This window comes from Solea senegalensis, linkage group LG13, assembly GCF_019176455.1.
Source record: "Solea senegalensis isolate Sse05_10M linkage group LG13, IFAPA_SoseM_1, whole genome shotgun sequence".
In the NCBI taxonomy this organism is placed as follows: Eukaryota; Metazoa; Chordata; class Actinopteri; order Pleuronectiformes; family Soleidae; genus Solea; species Solea senegalensis.
The window spans coordinates 8,962,299-8,986,842 of record NC_058033.1 but is presented as its reverse complement, the minus strand read 5'-3'; the positions used below and the strand labels follow the sequence as shown (position 1 = coordinate 8,986,842).

Below are 24,544 nucleotides of genomic sequence, written 5' to 3'. Positions count from 1 at the left end.
AAAAAGTCAGAGTCAAAGTCACTTCCTTCAAAGAAAATAAAAAGCCCTGAACTGCTCTTTACCATGTTTGACCAAAAAAATGGGTGAAACCGCCCTTCAATCAATGTAAATGTAACATAAAAAAATCTGCATATATATAGAAAAAGGTGGGTCCTTATGGTCCCATAGAGATAGTTCAGGTGATTTTTAGGTGTAGTTTTATGAGCGTGTGTTGTTTTATGAACACAATTACCAGCGATTCTACACCAATTTGTATACGTTTGACACTTTAGCTCATCTTTTTCGAACAATAAACTTGGGTATTTGGTTGATTAGTGTATTACTTAACACTTAAGTATGCAAATGTGGAGGATTTCAGAAGACAGAAGTGGCAAAATAAAACATGTAAACCTGCTGAAGGCACTGAAGTGATTAGACGATACAGAACACCTAAAAACGATCATTGAGGTACAATGAGTGTGTGAGTGAAGATGTAAACAGGACTCTGACTCTCTCTGCTGTAGTGATTTGCTTAGTCTCAGAGAATGAGGTGAATGGTGAAACTGGAATTGTTAACTGAGCTCATAAAGAATTGTGGATCAAAAGAACCAATCCTCGTCGTTTCCGAACGTTTCCTACCCATCCAGGCTAAAACGCTGCCCCAGAGTTTTCATACTAGTACTACTAGTACTACTGGACGGCAGGTGTATCCGCAGTAGATCTGATGCATTATTAAACATAAATGTTAAAAGTATGGATGCAGTCTGCACAACCCCTTACTTTGTTCTTCAGAACTTAGTCAGCTTACTCAATCCAATTTTCAAAACACACCTTTAACAATTTCTTTCAGTTGCATCATAGTAATTTAGGTGTTTTAAAAGTCCATTTCATTGCAAATTGCGTTAAAGTGATTAGGGTAAAAATTGAGTGAACTGCACCTTGCCTCAGACGGCATGTTTTCTGAAGCATGCCACCGCCTTCTTTTCTTCTTCGTGCCGTTTTCTAAGGAGTTCCATCTTGTTGAGTTCGGAGACGTCTAAGCCCTGCAGGAGATGAGCGATGCCTTCAGGCTGGTGCTCCTGCTTCTGGATGAGTTGAGGCTTTACACGAGGTTTGGCTATGGTCTTGGCATATTCCAAGGCCTACAAGTGGAAAAAAAAGTGGAGTATTAGGGGCCAAACTGAGGAAAATCTTTTTTTCAAATGTCTTGAGAATAAAGTCGTAATATTATGAGAATAAAGTTGTAATCATTCGAGAATAAAGTCGTAATATTATGAGAATAAAGTTGTAATCATTCGAGAATAAAGTCGTAATTATTATTCAAGCAACATCTCAGATGATGAGCTGCAACCTGCACCAAGAAACGCAGAGCATTTTGTGAAGTTGCATTTTAATTGGAGCTTCACAAATAAAAAAATACTTAACTTACTTAATATTTCTTCTTTTTATATTTCTTGACTTTACTCTCGTAGCGGTACAACTTTAAAATCATGAATTAATTCTCGCTATGTTACGACTATTCTTGTAACACTGCGACTTTATTCTCATAACGTTACGAGTTTATTCTCGTAATATTTCGACTTTATTCTCTTTATTCTCGATGTCTTTGGTGAATATTACAAAGTACAGACCAAGGACATGGGATGTTACTTAATAAATTAAATCAGTGCTTTCTACTGATGAAATATAGCCAAGATAGCACTGACTTTATAAGGTGAGCCTTTTGTTAAACGGCCAAAATCTGCAATCATGTTGAAAATGCACTAATAATAATAATAATAATAATATTGAAGAAATCTCTCTCTGTAGCAGCCACAAGCACAAACCTGTTTCAAAGGAACCATGTGCTGTGGTTCACACACACTGAAGAGATAAACACAAACACACCTTCGCCCTGGGAACCTTCCTGCCACTGCCTTCCTGGTCCTTGGCTGGTAGAAAAGGAATCCTACTTATGTTTTTGTTCATGTTGCGGATCACGTTTGAATACAGCTTCTGTCGTTTCATTTTCTCAGCCTGATGATGATGATGATGAAAGAGTGCGAGAGGGAGGGAGGAAAGGGGACAGAGAGAGAGAGAGAGAGAAAGACAGAAGCAGATTATAAATGGAGGTTTAATTAACTGAGCCATTTCTCCTTTAAGGCTCTTTTCTTTGTGTCTACCCTCAGCAGAGCCTCTCCATGCGGCCAAACAAAACCAAACATAGGCAGCTATTCACGGGGTCTATCAACGTTTACACATATCATTCACTAATAGGCTCGGTCTGGAGATGCACAGGGCTCGATCTAGTGCAAATTGGCCAAACAGCCTCACTTTTTTAGTATTGGGGATTAACAAAAGATATATCAAAGCACAACGAGCACTTAACTCCTTAGGGGTACTCTCATTTGCTTTGTATATTTAGTTCTATTTGTGGAAGCATGGGCGCATTGATGAACTCAGCTGGGAGAGGGACAGTGGATGCGGCGGAAGCTGCTTTCACACACGCAACCGCAACCCTGAACTTTTCTACACTACATTACTTATAGAGCTGCATGTGTGTGTGTGTGTGTGAACTGGACTAAAACTAGGCTTTGCACCGGCAGCTGTCAGTCAATAATGTAGTGCAACTGAAACCGGACGGAGTTAAAACACACATTAACGAGTTCGTCCAACTGAAATTTCACCAGGAGCTTTAACCTAGAAACACAGAGGAAGATTACCGTAAGAGAAACATCACAATCCAGACCGAGATTATGGTCTGTCAGCTCACAGAATTCAATATTTTGAAGGCCTTGGATGGTCTGAATGGCAGTGGACATCACTTATTGTAGCAACAGTGGACACACTTTATTCAATGAATCGATTCCTCGCTTGTTGTTTTGTGTTGTGCACTGGGACGATGACAGTTGTCCTGTGTTAGTCCATCATTGTAGACCCGGTCTATTCAAATGGAAAATTAGGGTGTTATTGGTTTTTTTTCAGTTGGGCCTCTACAACACTTTTTCTTTATAGTTTTGTCACCCTTTAAAAAAAAAGGAGCAGCAGACGGAACACTGTCAACTACTACACTGCATAGGAGCCTTAAACAAGCCACTGCAAAAAAATAGTGTCCACTAAAGCTGGCATATATTTTATCAAATGAGCTGACTGTCTGACCCCCTGCGGTTCCATAGTAAAGTGATAGTGTTTTCTACACTTCTCAGGGCCCTTACCATTGATTCATTTCAGCAATAACATTGATCAGCACCATTCTTTTTTTCTAATGTAGTGTCAATTTCTAAGTCAGACCCATACCCTTTCCCAAATGTGCTTATTTCAGGACAAAATGCAAAAGTCGAGGCTTAAAAGAACCCAAAGGTGGGCCAAAGATGCAGCCGTCTGCTTTGTGCATCATCCGACAACATCATTATCCATCTGTGGAAGTCTCCCAGTGTACTTACTTTGTTGTCAACATTGGTGTAGTCAGAGCGCACGTCTCGCTGGTTTATGTCTCCTTTCTGCCACACGTGTGCCTCCTAGATAGATGGATATATACAAAAATAAAAATGACTCACTGACAATATGATAGACAAACATCTTAACTCTCCTCCCTCCTTGTTTGACCATGTCGCCACTACCAATTTCCACCACCTAGTGGAGCCACCATTATTGCGGCGGCATTTGGCTGCATGCACAGGGAGCCTGTGTAAAATATGTGGTTACAACATTACAATGTTGAGGTTTATCACTCCTGTTTGTTGGGGAGCTTGTCACAGTGGTAACGGCACCTTATAAGAGGTAAAGTATATGAAGATGTATATTTCTGCTGGCATACTGTGTCTGTAAGTTAACGAAACCTGGAGAAAGAAATATCTGATCTCGGGGGGGGGTTACATGATTCAAAAATCTGATCAGAAAGTGTCACAGTGACCTTATACGTGCATCAACAGTTACATGAGGTTTCTTTCATGCTCAGCCACGCACACACACACACACACACACACACACACACTCATGTTTGCAGCTATGATAGTGATGTGGCTCCAGGAGGAGCAACAACATTGGTACACGCTGAAGTATCTGCAAAAATAAAACTGAGTGGATTTTCATTTTGAAAAGGAAATATAATCCGGATGCCCCACATGACTTTAGCGATCATCTGTCTTTTCATGAACCGTCACCGGTGGGTCAGTAAGTTTCGTAATGATGACGCAGATGGCAAATCAAAAAGGCTCTAATTTGTAGTTATGATGGTAATTAATATTTCAATGGCATCATGTGGTCATAGTTCATCACATTAGATCTATTGCAACATGAATATTGAACAAAACAATTGCATTAACTATCAGCCACCTGAATTCCCTTTGCTTCACACACCTGACCACATGCAACAATGACATTTATTATTTTGTAATGTGTGTTATTATGTACACTTGAAGAAAAAGGTAGTTTTAGTCTCCTTTGCTTTCTCTGACAAACATTTGTTTCATTCCTTATGTTTTGTGTAAGAATGACTTACTTATACATAATGTACTTGGGGCTAACAGTAAACAAAGAATACATTTCATATTTTTTTTACCTAATAAGGGTTAGAAAAAACAACATCACACAACATTTTAACTTAAAGGAAAGGTCACAAAGTTTATCCAGACTCATGGATTTTTGTTTGGAGCATGTCGCAATGAGGAGCTTCTTGGGGACAGTTGCTCCACTAACTACCACATTTGTGTCATTACTAAAACCAATAAGTGCTTTATTATGACAGCATACTGAAGCCAACTGAAGAATTCTTTTTTTAGTCGTAATACTATGAGAATAAAGTCTGAGCATTTAAGTGAAGTTACATTTTGATTGGGGCTTCACAAATAAACACTTCATCTTTTTGCACCACAATTATCTTTAGCATCAGGACTGTGCAAGTCTGTTTGGAAGAAAAGAGAAAATCATCTCTTTTGTGGACTGGAGGAAGAAATGGCTGGTAGTGGTCGACAGTAGGCTGTCGCTGGATACATATTCTGACATATTCCATATTTACTCTTCAGTTTGGCCCTAATACTCTGCCGTGCTTTCTACATGCATACACTGCATTTTTTTCAAGGGGAAGACAAAGGTTCAGTAGCGTCACAACATGATGCTGAGGTTATTTCCTGGTGAGCTGACTTTGACGCTACCTCCCAGGTGCTGCGGTTGGTTTGTATGTGTGTGACCGTGTGTACGTGGCCGCATACAATGCCCAAGCTGCTTGCAGACAAAAAAAAGCAGCTAATCATTCCAGATTGCACTGGCTCCTTTTCAGGAGAAGGATTGCAGTTTGCTTTAACCACAGGCCTTGGACACAACAGGGTACCTTTCTTTCAACCCCACCACCCCCACCTAAAACCCCTAAGTCACACTCATCTGCTTTCATGCCCGGGCCACTGCAGCCAGACTGCTTTACAAATTGAGCCTGTAATCTTGTCAGACATGATGGCTAACATGGTGGGAGCGATACCAGGTCAAGGGGCGGGGAGTGTTGGGCACCACAGGAGGACGACGTGAAGGCTCCAGCGTGAATACAACCCTAAGCATTTAATCATGCCTTCAAGCCTCGCTCGCATCCGCCAAACAATTGTGTTTGCACAAAATTGCAATTGTTGGTATGAAAAGTGGTCACTCAAAAACACTGATCACATACATATAGATGCACGTTGTATTATAGCATGGCAGTAAAGAAAGAAAATAAACTGTGTTCGATAGTATCATTTCTGTGTGTGTATTTTGAGGACCAAAAAACGTATAAACCATAGGAAGTGAGGACAATTTGGCTGGCGCTTACATCTTTAAAGGGCTTTTTGGGGGTTAAGACCTGGTTTTAGGTTTAGGGTAAGGCATTTAGTTGTGAAGACAGCTCAATTTGATCTCAAGTGGGCCGGACCAGTAAAATAATAGTATAATAACATAGAAAACAACAAGATCTCCTAATGTTTCCCATGACTTTACATTTAATGAAGCATCTTTTTACAAAACAAATGATGAACAACTGGAAATACGATGGAATAATAAGTGCAATTTCAACAATATTATGCCCATGTTTACCATTGGATCTACAAAGGCACAAAATGTTTTGTGCCAGGTATGTGGAACTGAAAAGTATAGTATGCCACATTACGATTACATTCACAAATTCATCCTGCGGGCCAGATCGGACCCTCTGTTGTGCTGGTTCTGGCCCTGGGGCTGTATGTTTGACAACCCTGAGTTAGGGTGTGAGCATGTGTGTGATTTTTAAGGCAAAAATCCTTCTAAAACTATGCTGAAAACAGTCTAAAAAAAACTAGCTTTCAGCAATCCCAGCTGACATTGGGCGAAGGACAGTGTCCACACAGAGACAAACGACCTCACATCCACACCTACGGATAGTTAAGAGTGTCAATTAACCCCTGCATGTGTTTTTTGAACAGTGGGAGGAAACCTTGTAGAACCTTTAGTAAAAAAACAAGACGAAACCATAAGCAGAAAGGCCCTCGGTCCAATCGGGTCACAAACCCTGCACTCAAGGTGATTGGACTAAATTATAAATAGATACTCTGATATCTTTCTTTTCTTTTCTTTTTTCCCTGCACTCCCGTTGTCCTCTCAGTAGGCGTCAGTTTGAAATATCTTCCTCTTCACTTCACTAAGCAACTTCAATGATTCCATTCATTATCAAAACAACCCCATTCTATATCTCTCTATTCAATATCTATACAAAAAAAAAAGTCAACAGAAGGATGCAGCCTTCAAAATGATAAAATCCTACCTAAAAGAACAGGCTGGAGCAGTTGCCACGGAGACGACCGAAAACATGACCTGAGGATGTTGAAGCGTGACTCTTAAAAAGTTTTTGTCGAGCGATGATTTTGATTAGATTAAATCAGGCAATCAACTTTAGTTTTCATCGACGGCATATTCATCGATATGAAACGAGTCATGCGTGAATACAGCCTCAGTCAACAGCTACAGCCTCATCATTAAATGCAAACGGGGCATGTTTCGTGGCCCCCCCTTTGCCTCAGACTCTGTCCCGTCTAATCACCACAGCCTCTAACACATCTTCAAATGGCTTTTCAGAGCCTGGGCAGCTCCGTTCTTTACGCAGTCATCATCTTACAGCGATTAAGTGTATCTTTGCCGAGCTAGACAATTAACCTCATGTTGTATGCCCTCTGTCACTGGAACACTCCTGCTGGATTAAGCAGTCCCTCCATGAACACAGCTGAGGGGATTATTCGGGACTTCAAAAGGGGCATTTATTTGTGTAACCTCTCTTGTATGCGAGGATTAAAGGGGGGGATGCCACTCAACTGAAGAATTCATGTGTCACTTTTGTTGGATAAAACGTCCATATAATAAGATAACAATGCACGTCTTATTCGGATGATAATGGTCAAGCGACAGCTTGATGTTTTGTCATCTTTTCCGTTTTGTTCACCTAGAATCAATCCATTTATGCTGCATTAATCAGTTGCTTAAGGTGCAGGGTGTGATGTATAGGGGGGGAGTTTATTGTGCAGAGTGACTAGTGCAGAGTCATTAATGAACCAAAAATGCAAAAAAAACTAAGGCAGGATGGACACACAATCAGATAAAAAGGAGAGAAAGGAAAAAAACTCACAACACAGGGACACAGCGACCACATGGGAACAGAAGAAGCAGGAAACTGAGCACAGACACTAATAAATACAGGAGGTGAAATCAGATGCAGGTGAAACTAATTAGACACAGGTGAAACTAATTAGGGGCGGGGCAGACAATCAAGAGGGAAGACAGTAAAACTTGACAAGGAAAAAGTAGAAAATACAACAGGCAAACGAGGGACAGAAACGCAGACACAAAGAACTAAAAACCCCAAGGATAATTGAAACAAAAACAACTACAAACAAGTCAAACGATATGCTTTGGAATAAGCCCTTCATGTGCACTTTCTGCAAGGGCCTTGCCTTGCCTTGCTGTGTTTCTACTAAACAGCCTGATGGAAGCTTAGAAAGCAAAGGAAGAAGAGCAATATCCAATCTTGCATGGGAGGGCCACAGTAGTTATCTAATGAGCTTAGGAAGCGGAGGGGTGAATGCAGGAGTCCTCTAGTTTGCAGTCTCACCATTAGGCGTCACTAATTCATACACACTTGGCCTTAAAATAAGAATATTATCTGGTTTAATTTCCCTGCTATAACAAATAATCTTTGGTTTGTGGACAAAACAAGGTAATTTGAAGATCATCATTTTTAAGATTTGAGATTCGTACCCAATGACTAGTTGAGAAAACAGATGAATTGATCATGAAACAAATAGCCCTATACCAGATTTATAAAAACACCAACCTTGTAAGACGCTCTCAACATCCTCTCCTTCTCCATCCGAAGCAGGTAGCTCTCAGAGCTGTGGCTGTCGATAAGGTAGGCTGTGTTCAGACTCTGGTGGAAGTACAGCTTGGACTCGCCGCCCGTCAGTTGCTTTCCTATGGGTGGAAGAACCATGTAGGAGCCTCGGCTCTGCGATGAGGCGGCAGTGGTCGGCGTCTCGGGGAGACTCTGTGTAAACTGCTCAGTCTGCACCTCTTTTACGTAGGATAATGGCCACTGCAACACACTGCAACACAAATGTGTCCAATGATAATAAAGTCATAATTTCTACGATAAATGATGTATTTTATCCCTTGAATACAGTTCAGAGGGCTCACCTGTGGCATTGTTCGGGGCTACGCTCCATGTTTAGCTTTTCCCGCGACACATGGGAGGACTTCCCCGGGCTTGCTTTCTGCTGATACTCTGTGGAAAGTTCAGACACGGGGCTCAAGTGAGGACCACCGTGAGGAGACGCTAAGTTGACTATGGCGTCCTGGTCGGTCGGCTGGAACAGTGGCAGAAGTTGGGACGTATTGTTAAGGCTGATGTTGACGTTGATGGTAGTGGGTAAAGGCAGTTTCTTCTGAGGTTTACGCTGAGAGACAGCAGTGGACCGTGGTATTAAGGAACCTCTCTTGGCTTTGACCATGACAGGAGGCCGCTGCTGCTGCTGCTGTCCAGACGGGCTGTGGTATTCCTTACTCTCACTTATCTAGGTGAGCCAAAGGTAGAGTTTCATTAGTATATGTCCATACCCAATTAAGGTTTGTATGAGGTATGGTTGTATGAGGTACAGACTCACACATGTTTACATGCACAATTTAATTAAGCTGGGCAATTTGCTGAGTACACATGCAGAGGAGAAAATGGATTTATTGGCCGTGTACATCTGACTCTACGGACTCTCTACAAACCAGTGCGTATTGAGTCAGTTTCCTGTTGACCTTTACGCCACAGAAAAACACAGTGAGCGGCGAGATAGAAGGTGAGACGGATCGCGCCGTGCTTCTGTATGTTAATCCTGATACAAATTAAGATCGAGCACGGCTCTTGTGGTTGCTGTGTTTTCCGTCTGAAGAAAGACGCCACCGCTGATCTGGGAAAGCTTCCGGGTCAAAGACCGGGGAGGAAATTTTAGCGTATGAGCAAAACACAAGAGTCCGACTCCAGTCGGACTGAGCGAAAACATGCAGGAGTAATCGGACTAAGTACCTCATACAACCACACATCAGAAAAACCTGAAGGGCCACATATCTGCAGAGGTCCCTATGTGGACAACTATGAGCACACATCCAGTTCCAAAAGGGGATGAATTCTCCTCGGACTTGGTCAAACTACCCCTTCAATGCCTCAGAAATGACCTCTTCAATCACATTCAGCCACCATTACAATAAAAGGCTGTTGCTGTGGATGTTTACACCTTTAACACCTCAACATGTCCACTGAGATATGCATCAAAATGTGGCTCGACACACAAAGCACCAACTGTAATCTATGCATTGCAACAAACAAAAAAAACAACAGACAAGCATGAGCTCCGAGTGAGAGGCAACACTTTACCCGGCATAAGAGCCGGCGCTCTTCTTTACATGGCTGCGACAAATTATTAAGCGAGAGCACCACGAGTGTACGTCTCATGCATCTAATGCTCCTGATTTGACGGGAAACCGTTCCAGTGGGAGCATATCTCTACTCCTGCCCCGCTTGGCAGTTTTGCGCTGGCTGCTCGAGTGCTCGAAAACAATAATCTCTTTATTTCACAACCACTCCTCCTTTCTGTTTTTCATTAAAGCGGTAATCATCTCTGTAAAACAGTGCCATTAACAAATGGCTCTGCCATTGTTAGAACACTTAACACACACACAATAATGCAAAACAAAAGAACAGTCTGGTCTCCCAAAACAATGTTGATCTTGGGAAATGTTACATTTGTACTTTCAGGAAAGGAAAAAGAACGTTTGAATGAATCAGTATTTGAGGTCAAATGTTGACCAAAAGCAGCGTACAGTACAGTGTGTGTAGAGGTCTTACCGGTAACGGAGGTGTGTTGTGCTCTGACTCAGAGCCGTGTTTTCGGTCTTGGGCCACTGTGGCGTCTTCGAGAGCTTCAAGCACCTTGAAGCAGAGCACAAGGAAAAGCAACATCAGATGCAACATTGCCACTCAAAGGATCAGTCAGTGGTATACTTTCATATATAAGGCAATGCTTAGACTGCTGCCTACCTACATTTGTAATGTACTCTGTGCTGATCTATACTCTTATGTTCACAAGCTCATTTGTTGCTTTGTGTTCCATATGTTCGTACTGGATTGACGACATGATTCACAACATGCACTTGTTTTTCATAGTGCACTTGTAAATTTAATTTGTTTTTTTTGTTTTCTGCTCGTGTTTTAACTGTGTAAATTGAAAAAGAGCTTCTTAATCTCAATGGGATTGAGACATGTTTTTTCTTTCTACATGAGAGCCGACCTGTGCCTGTCTGGTGAAACCTACATCCATTACTATGAAGGGCCGAGTACTTCAGCTACGTCGTACTACATTGATTTACTGTTTGAGGCGCTAATGTATTTTTGTGTGTGTGGCATGGAAATATGTCCTGTTTGTGCTGTAATGAAAATCATTTAGTTAACTTCAGGACTCCCCCCACTGGCGGAAGACCATTTGAGTGGATCAATGCTATTGACGGACTGAAGACTTGTCCACAGTAATTTCTATGAGGTTGAATAGATGAAGGTCAACGGGAATGAGCGGATGTGTTTTTGTTTGACCGCGTCTAACCGGCTGAAATACTACTATTATGTACCGAGAGGAGACGGACAACTTGTGCGCTTTTGTCACGTTGAAGCTTTCGGTACTTAACTGAATATTTACGGGAGATTCTTTTCAAATGGCCGAGAGACGCCGGGATGTTTTGGCTGCCGTCGTAACGAGGGCAGAGCAGTTGTTTGAAGTTCGCGAGCAGGTGTCAGTGTCTACTGCACATCCACCGGCGTGCACACGCCAACACTCGCACGTCTTGACTTTATCCATTCCCCCTGCCGTTGCCTTTTGTCGCCCATTATAAAAATCCCAATCAGTTGCAGCAAATGATCTAGCCAGTATTGCATGTTGAGCACGGTAAGCTGTGTAATATCTTTTCTACTAAATTGGGCCCGTAATTGCCTCTCTGCGAGACGATGTCACAACAAAGTCTGGCAATTGCGGCGAGCTGTATTACCTCCTGTACCCAGGAAACATCTGCTTTTCGCAATGATGACTTCAAAGGGGCTGTGGATCTTGAATTGCATTTAGCTGCTATTGTGGCCAGCCCAGGTAATCTTGATTAGGTGTTTAGACTGAGGCCGGGTATACAGTGGCAGAGAGCTCCCCAGAGCTTTGGTCTAAAGCTATTAAAAGATTGTACATTATGTTCCCCTGGCTTTGAAGTGAGGGCCCGCGAGAGGAGAAGGGACTCTGAGGGCTGAGTGCAATAGCACAAGATTGATCTCCTACTTCTGTCTTTATCAAAGGAGGCCCCGAGCCTCGATGAAGCCAATCACTGCTGCGGCCACTCTGCCACTTGGCCGGGCTAAACATTTGCTGCATTAGAAAATTGTGTACATTTAATAACACGTCTAATTGTAACAAGCTGCCCTCACATGGATGCTCCCTCCAAAAGACCAAATGGGTAATTTCATTTTAAAAGGGCTCAGTAACAACTGGCTTGTCTGGACTCATATTGATTTGTGAAACTGATGCGATGTGTGCATGGAGTGTTGCTATCTTTTGCTAGATGCAAAAGACAAGGGAGGGTGGAGGTGGGGGGGGGACAGAGTGAGCCTTGTGATGTCTTGTGATGCTAATTACTTAAATGTTGTTTTTGGTTTTTACATCTCTCTCTCTTTCTCTCTTTCCCCAGCTCCTAAATATGATATTTTTTATTTTAACATAATCCCATGTATGATTTCTTTGATCTTCAGTTCAGAACACGGGAAAAATACACGGCCATATTTCATCCAAGAATACACAGTGGACTCACCACAGAGCCACGGTTATTACAGAGAACTCATTTTATTTTAACATACGGTTTAAGCATTACTTCTTCCCCTATTTCTGATTAGCTTTGTTGATATGTTACACTGTCGCTGTAGCACATCCCATTCATAGATTAATCCTGTAATGAAACCAAAAAAAAAAACACAGGCTACATGCAAATTGGTGGCCCCGTCTTTTATGCCTTGTGTCCCTCATTAAGTAAGACGTCTTAGGGGAGACAGAGCGATGGAAAACTAACAAGCAAATTCAGAAGGAAAATGACAAAACACAAGGGTTCAGGAGAGGGAAAGGCTCCGGCTCTGTTTACCATTGCACAAAGCTAACGGCTCTTGACTATGTAAATGGTGATGATATGAGACATTGTAGAGGGCTGGGGCTCAGATGGGTGAACAAGGTTGGGGGGTATTATAGCCAGCAAAACAGTCTTGTGACCCAACAAATGGGAAATGCGGGCCATCCCGGGCCAATTATGCCACTGTGCCAGGTGCAGGGACGTCTAAGAGCCTATTGGTAACCGTGCGTCTCTGATGTTCTCGTACACATCAACTCATAATATGCACCGCATAGCCAGACATGGCTCTTTTCATATGGGCGAGGAGAGGGGCAGATGAAAACAGCTATGCTGTGTAGCCAAATTAATTTCACAGAGCGAGTCCGAGCGAAGATTATACGTATATTCTCCACCAATAATATGACTAGATAAGCACACACAAGGCTGATGCAGAGACAACAATATTTAGCGATGGATTCACAACTATATTATATCCTAAACTGCACCTTTTGCCATTTGTTACTTTAAATTTTAAAGTAACAATAGTCACCTGTGTCTTTAAATCATGAATACAACCAGAAACACAACATACCACACTATCCTGATATTAACAAAACTGTCATCACACAATATCACACGCCCGTCTCATTTAAAGTCAAACTCTCTATGTCTCTGTCTTTTGTTTCATCCATGAATAAATCAATAAATTAAAAAGGTAGATGTTCAGTGATGCCAGAATAGATATAAGTTCATCTGAAAACTCTAAGTTGTAAAGCCCGAGGCTGTCAACACACTGATCAGATAGAGGCAAATTCTAACTGTCACATTACCCACTGGGGATTTAAAGAGACCTGAAATATTCCCGTCTCGTATTTTCTGTAGCTTGTTCCCAGTCAAACCTAATCCTAAACCATCTGAGCAGAACAATAGCTGAGTCCTCCACAATGTATTATCTGTACTAGTGCAGCTCCTGCTGTCTGTTTCTGTAACTGCAGTCTGTTCCTTGCCTGTGTGTTGTTACAGAAAGCACATGTTGATGGTTGAGAAAACGACATACCTCCGTCATGTCGTCTGTCATCGCCTCCTTGAACGCGTGCTTTCTCACATAGGAGCCACGTTTGGGCATAATGCGCCCCAGGGTCTTTTTGTTGCGGTCCACTATGTCCCGCCTGTGTTGCTTTTTGTTGGATGAAACCTCGGAGGACGTCTCCTGGACGTCTCCTGTCTGAGATTCTTCTGACGTCGTGTACGACGTGCTACTGTTCTCCACTGAACTGTCTTGTGCCACACTGCTGTCACAGTGGGAAGACGTCGACGTGCTCGTCTGGTCGTCTTCTGGATGGAGGTGATACGGTTGACTGGACTTGCCAGCAGCTATATGCGGCGTCGCCACATCAGTCGGACTTGTGACCACAATATACCTGTATCCCCCTTTTATTTCCACTGCCTCAGAAACGTCCTCTTTGGGGACTTGATTGTTTTCCCCGGCAGGAATCTGCAGGCTCTCAAAGACGAGGCCATTTTGCTTCACGTTGGCCCTCAGGTTCGGGTCGTGGCACAGGTCAGAGGAGGTGAGCAGCTGACTGTTGGATTAAAGACAGACAACAGAATAAACAACAAACAGCAGAGTTTTGCATTAGTAAGTTATAGTCAGGATGGTTCATGAACCGTGGGAGAACAGGACCTGTAGGGCCTTACAACAAACCAAACTGAAAGAATTATAACTGTCGGAGGATTGCTGTTGTTTGTTTTCCCTTTTCTTCCCCTCTCAATTAGGATTGCTCTCATGTGTTGACTTGTTTTTGGTCACTGCTTTCACTGTTTTGTTCTTGCCCACTGTTTTCTCCAAGTTCTCTGGGTTCTGTTTCCTCCCACAGTCCAAAATCATGCAGATGTGGGGCAAATTGGACACTCTAAATTGACCGTTGGTGTGAGTGCGAGAGTGAATGGTTGTTTGTCTCTATGTGGCCCTGTGATGGACTGGCGACCTGTCCAGGGTGTGACCCCGCCTTTCGCCCTAGGTCAGCTGGGATTGGCACCAGTGCACCCTGCAACCCTCATGTGGAAGATAATGCAGTAGAAGATGAGTGAACGTGATTTTGGCTTATTCCAAATCCAAAACTTGACACATGGATGTTTAATGACAACACCATGTTCTAATGGCACAACAGGTACGACCACAGGGACAAGCAATTATCATTTATAATAATCTTTTACCACGTCGTTCAACCCTATAAAACCCTAAATAGAACTGCCCGTACAGTATCTATAATATTTTGCGTCATTAATTTAATGTTATGGAAAATTCCACATCCAAAGGAAGTGTCACAGACACCTGAACGCCACATAGTCCTGTACTGAGAGAGGTCAAAGGAACAAGAGGCATTACACCGTTATTAGAATGATGATGTCCTCAAACAAAGTACGAGGCCTTATTACAGACTTCTGAAATTGAAACAGATGAGGGGGATTACGAGCCTGTATTTACAGATAATTTTCGTATTTTCACCTCCAGGCTCACTAATGAGAGCGTATTTGAGAGCTACTAGCAGGGGAATGGCTCACAAACGGCAATTTTCAGCTTATGAAATGGCCCGAAAATTGCAGGCTAAAATGCTCTTTCTGATGGTGATGAAAAGATCTCATTAAAATAAATAGCAGAGAGCCTCTTTGTTGTGCTTACTGGGGAGGATGAGGGGAGCCTAATTCTCCTGCTGTGATGTGGGTGGGTGGGTGGATATAGAGGGTGGGGGTGGTGGGGGGGTTTAGGTGTAGGGCCCTTGACATCGATGAGGCCAAAAGGGTAAGGGATATCTCAGACTCAAACAAGTTGGAGAATGCATTATAAACAACACACACAGCAATAAACATGATACCACGCGGCCAGTGGTTTCTCGTAGAAGACACAGGCGCATGCATACAATATAGAATCCAGTGAAACTGAGTGACACACACTGAATTAGGAGATACAAAAGTGGCCTATACTATCAGAAAAGCGTGCAGAATAGGCAAGAATGGAGTTGCTTAAATAGGAACCTTTTGCCTGAATGAGGAATGCCCCATTGGGTTTGTAAACTATGCACTGGCATTGTGAGAAAAAAGGGCTTACCCGCTTTGAGGAGGCAGTAGAGAGGACTATGAGAACATGATAATGGGAATGGGACCGCGTCCGCCGCCTCAATGCAACGTAATGGAGTCCTTTGTGAGGAAAATGTCACGTTCATTTTATTTTTGAAACAATGTCGTTTGGGGGGGAAGCACACGCACTCTTGGTGGGCATCAATCTGTACAGGTTAATGACGGGAAAATGGAGAATGCCCCTTACTCTGTGTTGCGGGGGAGATGACTGTCAGGCAGGGTCTGAAGGAGGAGAGGAGACGGGCGGTGCGAGTCGATGGGATCGCAGGAACAGATGAGGTGTTGTCCTCGCCCCACAGAGACCTTGCTCTGCTCTGCTCTGCTCCATCACAGGAGTAAAAGGAGATCTCCTACACGGCAACAATGATCCCCGCTAATGGACCACGAGTGACCACTTATTGTGATCCACCCAAACAAAACAAAAATCTAATTTCCCTCAAATGAAAGCTGTTACCATGAAAGCACCTGAATTAGGCTATTCTCTCTGTGGCGCACAATCAGCGCCTGCTTCTCATTAAATGGCCGACACAGTATCATTGTTGAGTGAATGAATGAAGGCTTTTTCTTTTCTTTTTTTTATCTTTTATCATGCATGTGTTGTTTAAAAGTAAAAGATTTGATTGCTGCCGTGCCCTGCTTGTTGTATTCAATCGGAGCAGCACTATTATCTGCTTAATTGTAATTAATTTGTCACACAGAAAGAAAGAAAGAAAGACATTATGGTGAACAGCTTATATTGTATTATACCGCGGGATTTTATGTGATACACAGATCCATTAACGCGGCCAGCTATTTTGTCATCACACCTGACTAATCTGTGCAATTATGATGAAGTGAAATAAGCTTTTCAATCACAAAATGATAATAAATGCATGTTTTTGATGTGACGATAAACTTTGAAATAGAGTGGGTTCAGCCGAACAGCGAACAGCAATTACTGCCACCAACTGACCAAACTGCAGAACGACATAATCAGAATATAATGTGTGTGTCTATAAGTTTTTGTTTTCTCCATTTATGAAAGAAAATTAAAACAATTCATTTTGGTTTGTGGACAAAACCAGACATTTGAATATGTCATCATTTCCAGGTTTGGGAAACACCAAATCAACATTTTCCAGCATTTTCTGACATTTTATGGACCAAAACAAACACTGAAAGTTAAAAATCAATTAAAACATCAACTATTGTATTTGCACGAGGAAGGGAGACGATAGATCACCAAATAGATATTTTGAGCCACAGCTAGCATGGTGGGAAGTTTGAATATTGTAGCCTGCTGTCCAGCCTGATGTTATATTTAAGGCTCGAGCATAAAAGTGTCAAAGAAAAGCTAATGTTTTCCATCAGAATATTATGATTATTATCATTATTATTATTATTATTATTATTATTATTATTACAATTATTATCACCGTTGAGGGGTTTGAGTGCTTTAAAACGTTGCATGGGGGTCAGGTCTGGCAAAAAAGCAATATTCTCATAGTCCTCAGACCTGGCTGTTGCACCAGGGCTCTATAGATGCAGATGGAGCAAGCCAAAACTAAGTTGCACCAAATTTCATGAAACTTGGTGGGAACATGTTATCGCCCAAGACTACCAAAAAGTCCATTGGGACAATGGCCTTAACTCAACAGGAAGTCGGGCCACTTTGAACCTGGCATCCATCTTGGCCACCCAACGTGGCCATCTTGTGGTTGAACTGCAGTAATGGACAAAACTGAAAGAGAGTAACGTACCTTCTTTCTTTTTCATCCATCTGTGTGTCCAGATATTCAGTCTGTACGGGCCAGGAGTTCCTCTCATAGGGGTCCGACGACTCCTCTAGGCTGTCGTAACCCTGATTTTCATCTTCGCCGTCATCTTGTTGTGAAACCTCAGTGTTCTCCCTGTCAGCACACGTGGGAAGCTGCTGTTGGTAGGCACTCTCCTGGGCCAAGCTCTCTGTGTTAGACTCCACAGACTCCCACTGCTTGGCCTGAGTGACCGGTCTCCTCTGCTCATCCTTCACCTCTGGATCCATCTGTCCATGTGTTTCCTCCATGGTTAAGTTAGGTCATAGATGCATGGAGACCTGTTTACCCAACATTGTAAATATATTGAAAGCATATTTTCATTGCAAAAATGAACAGCAGGCTAAACTTCTTATTTGGTGATTGATGGCAGTTTGCATCCATGCTGTTGTGTATTTAATCGTCCATTAGTCTGAGTGAGTGAGGATCAGGAATTATGTATGAAAGGTCGATATAAATGGACAATTTCCTTTTATGTCAAACATCAGCTGTGGAATTGTCTCCTTAGTGTCTGCTGACATTGAAGATCAAAGCAGTCACCCATCACAAATTAACTGGGTTTATTCATCTTATTTTTCCTCTTCAGCCAGATTTAGATATGTCAAATGTGCACTGAAATGACCAGAAATGCTAACCAATGAAAAAAAATGTCTCATAGGAAATGAATGGAGAGCACAGACCAAAGACAGATGGAATTCCCATGTCGCAGTGACCCATTTCCAGATCAAATGATGTGCACGAATCGAACGCATCGCAAACTGCCATTGTCAGATAAATCACCAAAACCTTTCAGTCCTAATCTGAAGAATTGATTTGATATGATTTCATGTTGAGATGAAACCTCAAAGCCTGGGCAATAATTCAATAATAATATATATCCCAATATAATTTTACTTAATATCAGTTACAAAGGGTCAGTGTATATTGATATAATGTTGTAACTGCTGTGAATGTTTTCCCTCAGATCTGTTGGTTGGGAGTTGATCTTTAGTTATTTTGTTACTGCAATGGTGTTTGTTTTGTTTCCAGACGCTTGACAAAACCATAGAGTTATGCTTCATATTTAAAAAAACATAAACATGTGTTGATAAATATCCATTAAAGAAATAGATATAGATGTCACTAATTTCTCCTAGTTTGTAACAGTAAACCTGAATTGGAGACTATCTTCTTTCAGTATTCTTGAAGTGCATGGACACTTCGCTGACCTCAGCCTGACCTCAAAGCAAGAGAAGATCCCGAATTATAGAGGAAAGCATCAGAAGCGTTGTTTGTAACTAAGAACTGTGTTCTCTGTATCGTATAGCCACGATGGACACGAAGCTAGTGTCGTTAAGCATAATATTTTGCGCCAAACACACACAACGATGCGTCCCATCGATTCGTATAGTAAAATACATCCGTATGTGTGTCGTATTAACAAAACGTTACTATAATTTAAGTGGGTGACGAAGCTCAGAGACTCACCTTCTTCCCTCTGTCTACGCTGCACAGCTCGGTTACCATGGAAACGTGACGCAGTCGTAAACATAAATGTGGGGAGGGCAGACCCGGGAGCAGGCAGGAAGCCTGTGGTTATGGTTATGGTTTGACTTGGTTCACGTGAAATGACGACTGATTAATGTGTAGAAGTGAGCTAGGTTCAGGTGCCCGGTATTTAGCTCGGTAAAACACGGTAGAACACGAGTCTTTAAGCCATGTTGCCTTCAGGTGCTCCTCGTAAAAGCTCCGACGTTAAACCACACATGCTAATCACAAACACGTTTTCTCACAGCCATGGTGAATACATTGCAGTGACACCGTGTAAGCGGTCATAACTAGATTATTATTATTATTATTACCTTTAGTATTATTATTTAAATCGGGGATTAATCAGAGCCTGTGATAAATAAATGTTGAATAAGGGAAGTACATTTCGACGAGGGAACAGATTCTGACACAACACAGGTGTTGCAGTGCAAAGCGTCCTCCTGTCATGTGACATTAAAATCTCACCTGACATAAGATTCTATATGTATAGTTTTCCCTTTTTTTCTTTCTCTTTTTACACTTTAACACTTCTTTTCACTCAGTTGTGGGGATGATGGATGATTCTCAGGGCAAATTTACATCATATTACCCTGTTACACATGCTGCCCTATGTTTTTATGTGATCAGTCAGTACCAATATTATTGCCAAGGGGAAAACAAAAGGCTGGTAAACTGCTACATACAGTAAGATAAGCTCAAAAACACTATGGAAAGTGTGGTAACTGTGAAAACACACATTTAGTTTACCTCAGATTGTTGGGGCTTTAAACTCAACAAGGAGAACTCAAATGTTCAACTCCAAAGTAGGGTAAAAAAAAAAAGCAGTCAGGGTCAGGGTGCAGAAAGAGAAGAAGAAATGTGAAACATCACTCATTTAACCAATTATATGTCCAGTTGTGTCAAAAATGATGTCCCTGAACCGCGTTTTTGCTTCATCTTCACATTCATTTGCTACATTTTTTAATTGTTGTTTGTTTATTGTTAACTCTGACATAGTGTAAATGTTATTTTCCTAAAGCATGCTGCGTGTACCAGACACAAAACACTCACCACAATATTAAGCCATTTCCTTTATATTCATGCATACATTTAAATAAGCCAAAACTAGACAAAACATATTTATGGGACAGGGGCAGCCGTAGTTGTAAAATGTGAGCTTGGAAATCTGACTCATTCAGTTTGGCTTTCACAAAAACCTTTGTGAAAGCCAACACAGTTTTAATCAACCTCCTCAATGCTTGGTTCAGAGCAATCACCACCAGGCGTACCACCAGGCATGCCAGTGGGCATGCCAGCGCTCTGGTACAGCTTTCTGATAACTGGGTTGCACGTCTTCTCCAGCTCCTTCTGCTTATGCTCATATTCGTCCTTCTCGGCAGTCTGCAAAACAAGAACACTTTTTCTAGTTTTCAGGCAAATGTCATGTCATCAGGACAGAAAAAAGACAAAACTGTATTCACCTGGTTCTGGTCTAACCAGCTGATGACATCATTACACCTGTTCAAGATCGTCTGCTTTTCGCCAACACTGATCTTGCCAGCAAGCTTCTCATCCTCCACCGTGGATTTCATGTTGAAAGCGTACGACTCTAGACTGTTCTTAGCAGACACTTTCTCACGCTGGAGGTCGTCCTCTGCCTTGTATTGCTCAGCTTCCTGGACCATGCGTTCAATGTCGTTCTTGCTGAGACGGCCTGAGAAAGATTAGTATCTGATTATTCTTTGTGGGGAGAACACTGCAGCTATATTTGGGTAATTTTCTCTCTTTCATACCACTGTCATTGGTGATGGTGATCTTGTTCTCCTTTCCAGTGCTCTTGTCAGCAGCAGAAACATTCATGATGCCATTGGCATCGATGTCGTATGTCACCTCAATCTGGGGAACACCGCGGGGAGCAGGAGGGATCCCGGTCAGCTCAAACTTACCCAGCAAGTTGTTGTCTCTGGTCATAGCACGCTCACCCTCATACACCTGTTGGAAGTGTGAAGTGTGAGCAGGCACTTCCTGATAGTCTATGCGAAGGAGATACCTGTCTCTTAATAATCATTTTTGGTGGCCTGCAAGAGAGGTCCCCCTACTCTGGGTCTTTCCATATGAATTGTTAATTATATACATACTTTTTGAAAAAGAGACCTACATATTTTGCCAAGAGAAAGACAAAGGGGGAAACTATTGGAGTAGTTACTTTGGACACTAAAATGAGGGGGGAAAAAGTAGCTAGATTAAAAAAAAAATGATTCTGCTTACCTGGATGAACACGTCAGGCTGGTTGTCAGAGTAGGTGGTGAAGATCTGTGTCTGCTTGGTTGGAATGGTGGTGTTACGTTTGATCAGGACAGTCATGACACCTCCAGCAGTCTCAATACCCAAGGACAGAGGGGTGACGTCCAGAAGCAGCAGGTCCCGCACATTCTCAGACTTGTCTCCAGTCAGGATGGCGGCCTGGACAGCTGCAGAGACACAAGTTGTCCTTGCACTTGCACTTAAAAATGATTAGATCTGATTATTTGAGCAGGAAAGAAGATACTCTGCTTCTCGTTCAGCTAAAGACACTTACCTGCTCCATAGGCCACAGCTTCATCTGGATTGATGCTCTTGTTGAGTTCCTTTCCATTGAAGAAGTCCTGGAGAAGCTTCTGGATCTTGGGGATACGAGTGGAGCCACCGACCAGCACTATGTCATGAATCCGAGCCTTATCCATCTTAGCATCGCAGAGAGATTTTTCCACAGGGTCCAAGGTGCCACGGAAGAGGTCAGCGTTGAGCTCCTCAAAGCGAGCCCTGGTGATGGAGGTGTAGAAGTCAACTCCCTCATACAGGGAGTCGATTTCAATGCTGGCCTGGGTGCTGGAAGACAGTGTGCGCTTTGCTCTTTCACAAGCTGTGCGCAGACGACGGACAGCTCTCTTATTGTCGCTGATGTCCTTCTTGTACTTGCGCTTGAACTCTGTGATGAAGTGGTTCACCATGCGGTTGTCAAAGTCTTCACCCCCAAGATGAGTATCTCCAGCCGTGGATTTGACCTCAAAGATGCCATCGTCGATCGTCAGGATAGACACATCAAAGGTTCCACCACCAAGATCAAAGATGAGGACGTTCCTCTCTGCGCCAACCTAATAAAAACATCAATGTTAGTTAATCAAAAAAAAAAAACACAATTTTAATCACCACTATTATTCAAGTAAAATAATCTGATGCTGCATTTACCTTCTTGTCTAAACCATAAGCAATCGCGGCAGCAGTTGGTTCATTGATGATACGCAAAACATTGAGGCCAGAGATCGTGCCAGCATCCTTAGTAGCCTGGCGCTGGGAGTCGTTGAAGTAGGCGGGCACCGTAACTACAGCACTGTTGACAGTCTGAAAGGAAATAAAACACATTTCAGAACATTTCAAACAGCATGCACTTTTTTGTTGTTTGCTTACAGAGCCATGCCAGATAAATTACTTTTCCGAGGTAGGCTTCAGCAATCTCCTTCATCTTGGTCAGCACCATGGAGGAGATCTCCTCTGGATAGAAGGACTTTGTCTCACCCATGTGCTCAACTTGAACCTTGGGGCGACCGCTGTCATTGACGACGTTAAATGGCCAGTGTTTCATGTCTGACTGCACGACTGCGTCATCAAACCTGCGGCCAATCAGCCTCTTGGCATCTGAAAGAAGTTTGATTTTAAACATCTCAATACATCAGCTAAGATTATCTATTGTCAGTGATAATCAAGTGCTGACTTTCAGCAAGAACACAAGCTCGCTATTGTTCCATAATTAAACTTATCTCACCAAAGACTGTGTTGGTGGGGTTCATGGCAACCTGATTCTTGGCTGCATCTCCGATCAGCCTCTCTGTGTCCGTGAAGGCCACATAGCTGGGTGTGGTCCTGTTGCCCTGGTCATTGGCGATGATTTCAACTTTGCCATGCTGGAACACTCCAACACAGGAGTAGGTGGTCCCAAGATCAATACCAATAGCTAGTTCCCTAGGCATGATTTCTGTTGATAAGATTATAGCTGTAAAGTTAAGAACATAAGCACCCAAACAGGAATTAAACTGACTATTTAGGAGCTACACATGCCAGTGTCCTTCGTCTTTGGTGTTTTACAGCCCTGGCAATGTTGCCTTTGTGGAGTGATATTATAAAGATCGATAAAAGCAACACTTTCCTTTCTTGTTGCACATGAAAGGGAAGCTCTTTACCTTGTGTTTGGTGACGGAAGAATCCGGAACTGCATTACACCCCTCTCAGTGTACAGTCTGACAAGAAGAAGAATACAGTGGATGGAATAATCCAGAAGAACATGGCAGTTATGTCACATTTCTGAGTTCTTCAAGATACATCTTCCCCTTTACTCCTCAGGCCTGGTTCGCACTGTTACTGTTGTTACTCTTATTAAGTTTGAACAAAAGGAGAAACTCTAATTAACATTTCTGTTTAGTCTCAAATACACTGCAGAGAAAATAAATGTGCTTATTTGTGACTTGATTTTGTGATCCCCAGTGTGAATAAAGGTTTTTTCCCCAGTACCTGTAGTTGCAGTGTTCTCCCACAAGGTGTAGCCGTAATACTGCCGTATTTGTTCATGACGTTCTGAGTCCTTTTATGGAGTTTTGAAAAGTCATAATCACACATTTGAAATAAATAAATCGTATCAGCTTTCAAGCATTCAATTATCCAGTCTTAGGTTTAACAACACGTAAATTAAGAGCAGTTACATGCTGTAATGTGTGGAAATGACATGCATTTCCTGAAAGGACCTTTTCCATTGCTTTCAGGCTCCTACACTTTAAAGCCCAGTTTTGTGTGGCCATCTTGACATTTTCAGTCTCCATAGACTCAGGGATTGAGAATGGATGCTGGTATCCCTTGTGGTAAAGCTCCATCACCATTTAGATTTATTACAGTGAACAAGGAACTAAAATGTTTATTTCCCAAAATTGTTCAGCCCTAGTAAAAAAAATTGATATAATTGCAATATATATTGTGACATATTTGTATGGAATTATACTTTTTACATGATCTGGATCAGCAAAACTCACTGAAAGAAAATGTTTTCATAAATATTGCTCTACAGCCACCAATTAAGGATACCAGAAAACTCAAAAGTTCTGTGGCAAGTCAGAGTTTAGAATTAGATGAACATGACAGAACAGTAGTCACTTCTCTTGCAAGTAATCCCTGAAAGACATGAGTTATCAGATTTACACTGAAAGAAGTGAAACCAACACTAGAGGATGAACCTAAGCTGAGCCATGGTGGCAACCAGGGACATAAGACCCATACATTTGTAATGACACCTTCTGTTACCTGTTGAACAGCATATGCCACAAGACTCTCCAAATCAATGAATAATTAAGTCATGGACACTAATCAAGAATCTTATATTTATCCTTACAGCAGGGTTCATCAGTACATATGATAAAAGCCAAGACTGAGAACTAAACCTCTGCAGTAGATCAGATTGTAACAGCTAC

General features: G+C 42.2%; 2 protein-coding genes across 2 annotated transcripts; both read right to left on the bottom strand.

Annotated features, from left to right (window-relative positions):
• On the bottom strand, window positions 1–19,060 carry jhy (junctional cadherin complex regulator). Its single transcript, XM_044042021.1, has 9 exons — window positions 19,011–19,060; window positions 17,490–17,824; window positions 13,670–14,195; window positions 10,334–10,417; window positions 8,638–9,014; window positions 8,279–8,546; window positions 3,402–3,476; window positions 1,867–1,995; window positions 1–1,121 (listed from the first exon to the last, which is right to left on the bottom strand). The coding sequence occupies exons 2-9, from the start codon at window positions 17,792–17,794 to the stop codon at window positions 924–926; spliced, it is 1,962 nt and encodes a 653-aa protein (XP_043897956.1). The 5' UTR covers window positions 17,795–17,824; window positions 19,011–19,060; the 3' UTR covers window positions 1–923.
• Window positions 19,061–20,291: 1,231 nt separating this feature from the next.
• On the bottom strand, window positions 20,292–23,059 carry LOC122779708 (heat shock cognate 71 kDa protein-like). Its single transcript, XM_044042294.1, has 8 exons — window positions 22,855–23,059; window positions 22,522–22,727; window positions 22,281–22,433; window positions 21,631–22,186; window positions 21,321–21,523; window positions 20,846–21,044; window positions 20,534–20,766; window positions 20,292–20,453 (listed from the first exon to the last, which is right to left on the bottom strand). Exons 1-8 carry the CDS (start codon window positions 23,057–23,059, stop codon window positions 20,292–20,294), a joined length of 1,917 nt encoding a protein of 638 aa, XP_043898229.1.
• Between the last annotated feature and the right edge of the window lie 1,485 nt (window positions 23,060–24,544).

What these genes read in the sequence shown, in the direction of transcription:
- jhy (XM_044042021.1), bottom strand. Translation starts at nt 17,794, where the DNA reads ATGGAGGAAACACATGGACAGATGGATCCAGAGGTGAAGGATGAGCAG. An exon ending in ATGGATGAAAAAGAAAGAAG is followed by an intron (nt 14,196 to 17,489) that starts GTACGTTACTCT and finishes TTAATCCAACAG; the next exon opens with TCAGCTGCTCACCTCCTCTG. An exon ending in ACACCAATGTTGACAACAAA is followed by an intron (nt 1,996 to 3,401) that starts GTAAGTACACTG and finishes CATCATCATCAG; the next exon opens with GCTGAGAAAATGAAACGACA.
- LOC122779708 (XM_044042294.1), bottom strand. Translation starts at nt 23,059, where the DNA reads ATGCCTAGGGAACTAGCTATTGGTATTGATCTTGGGACCACCTACTCC. An exon ending in AGCCTGACGTGTTCATCCAG is followed by an intron (nt 21,045 to 21,320) that starts GTAAGCAGAATC and finishes CACTTCCAACAG; the next exon opens with GTGTATGAGGGTGAGCGTGC. An exon ending in CACCATCACCAATGACAGTG is followed by an intron (nt 20,767 to 20,845) that starts GTATGAAAGAGA and finishes AATCTTTCTCAG; the next exon opens with GCCGTCTCAGCAAGAACGAC.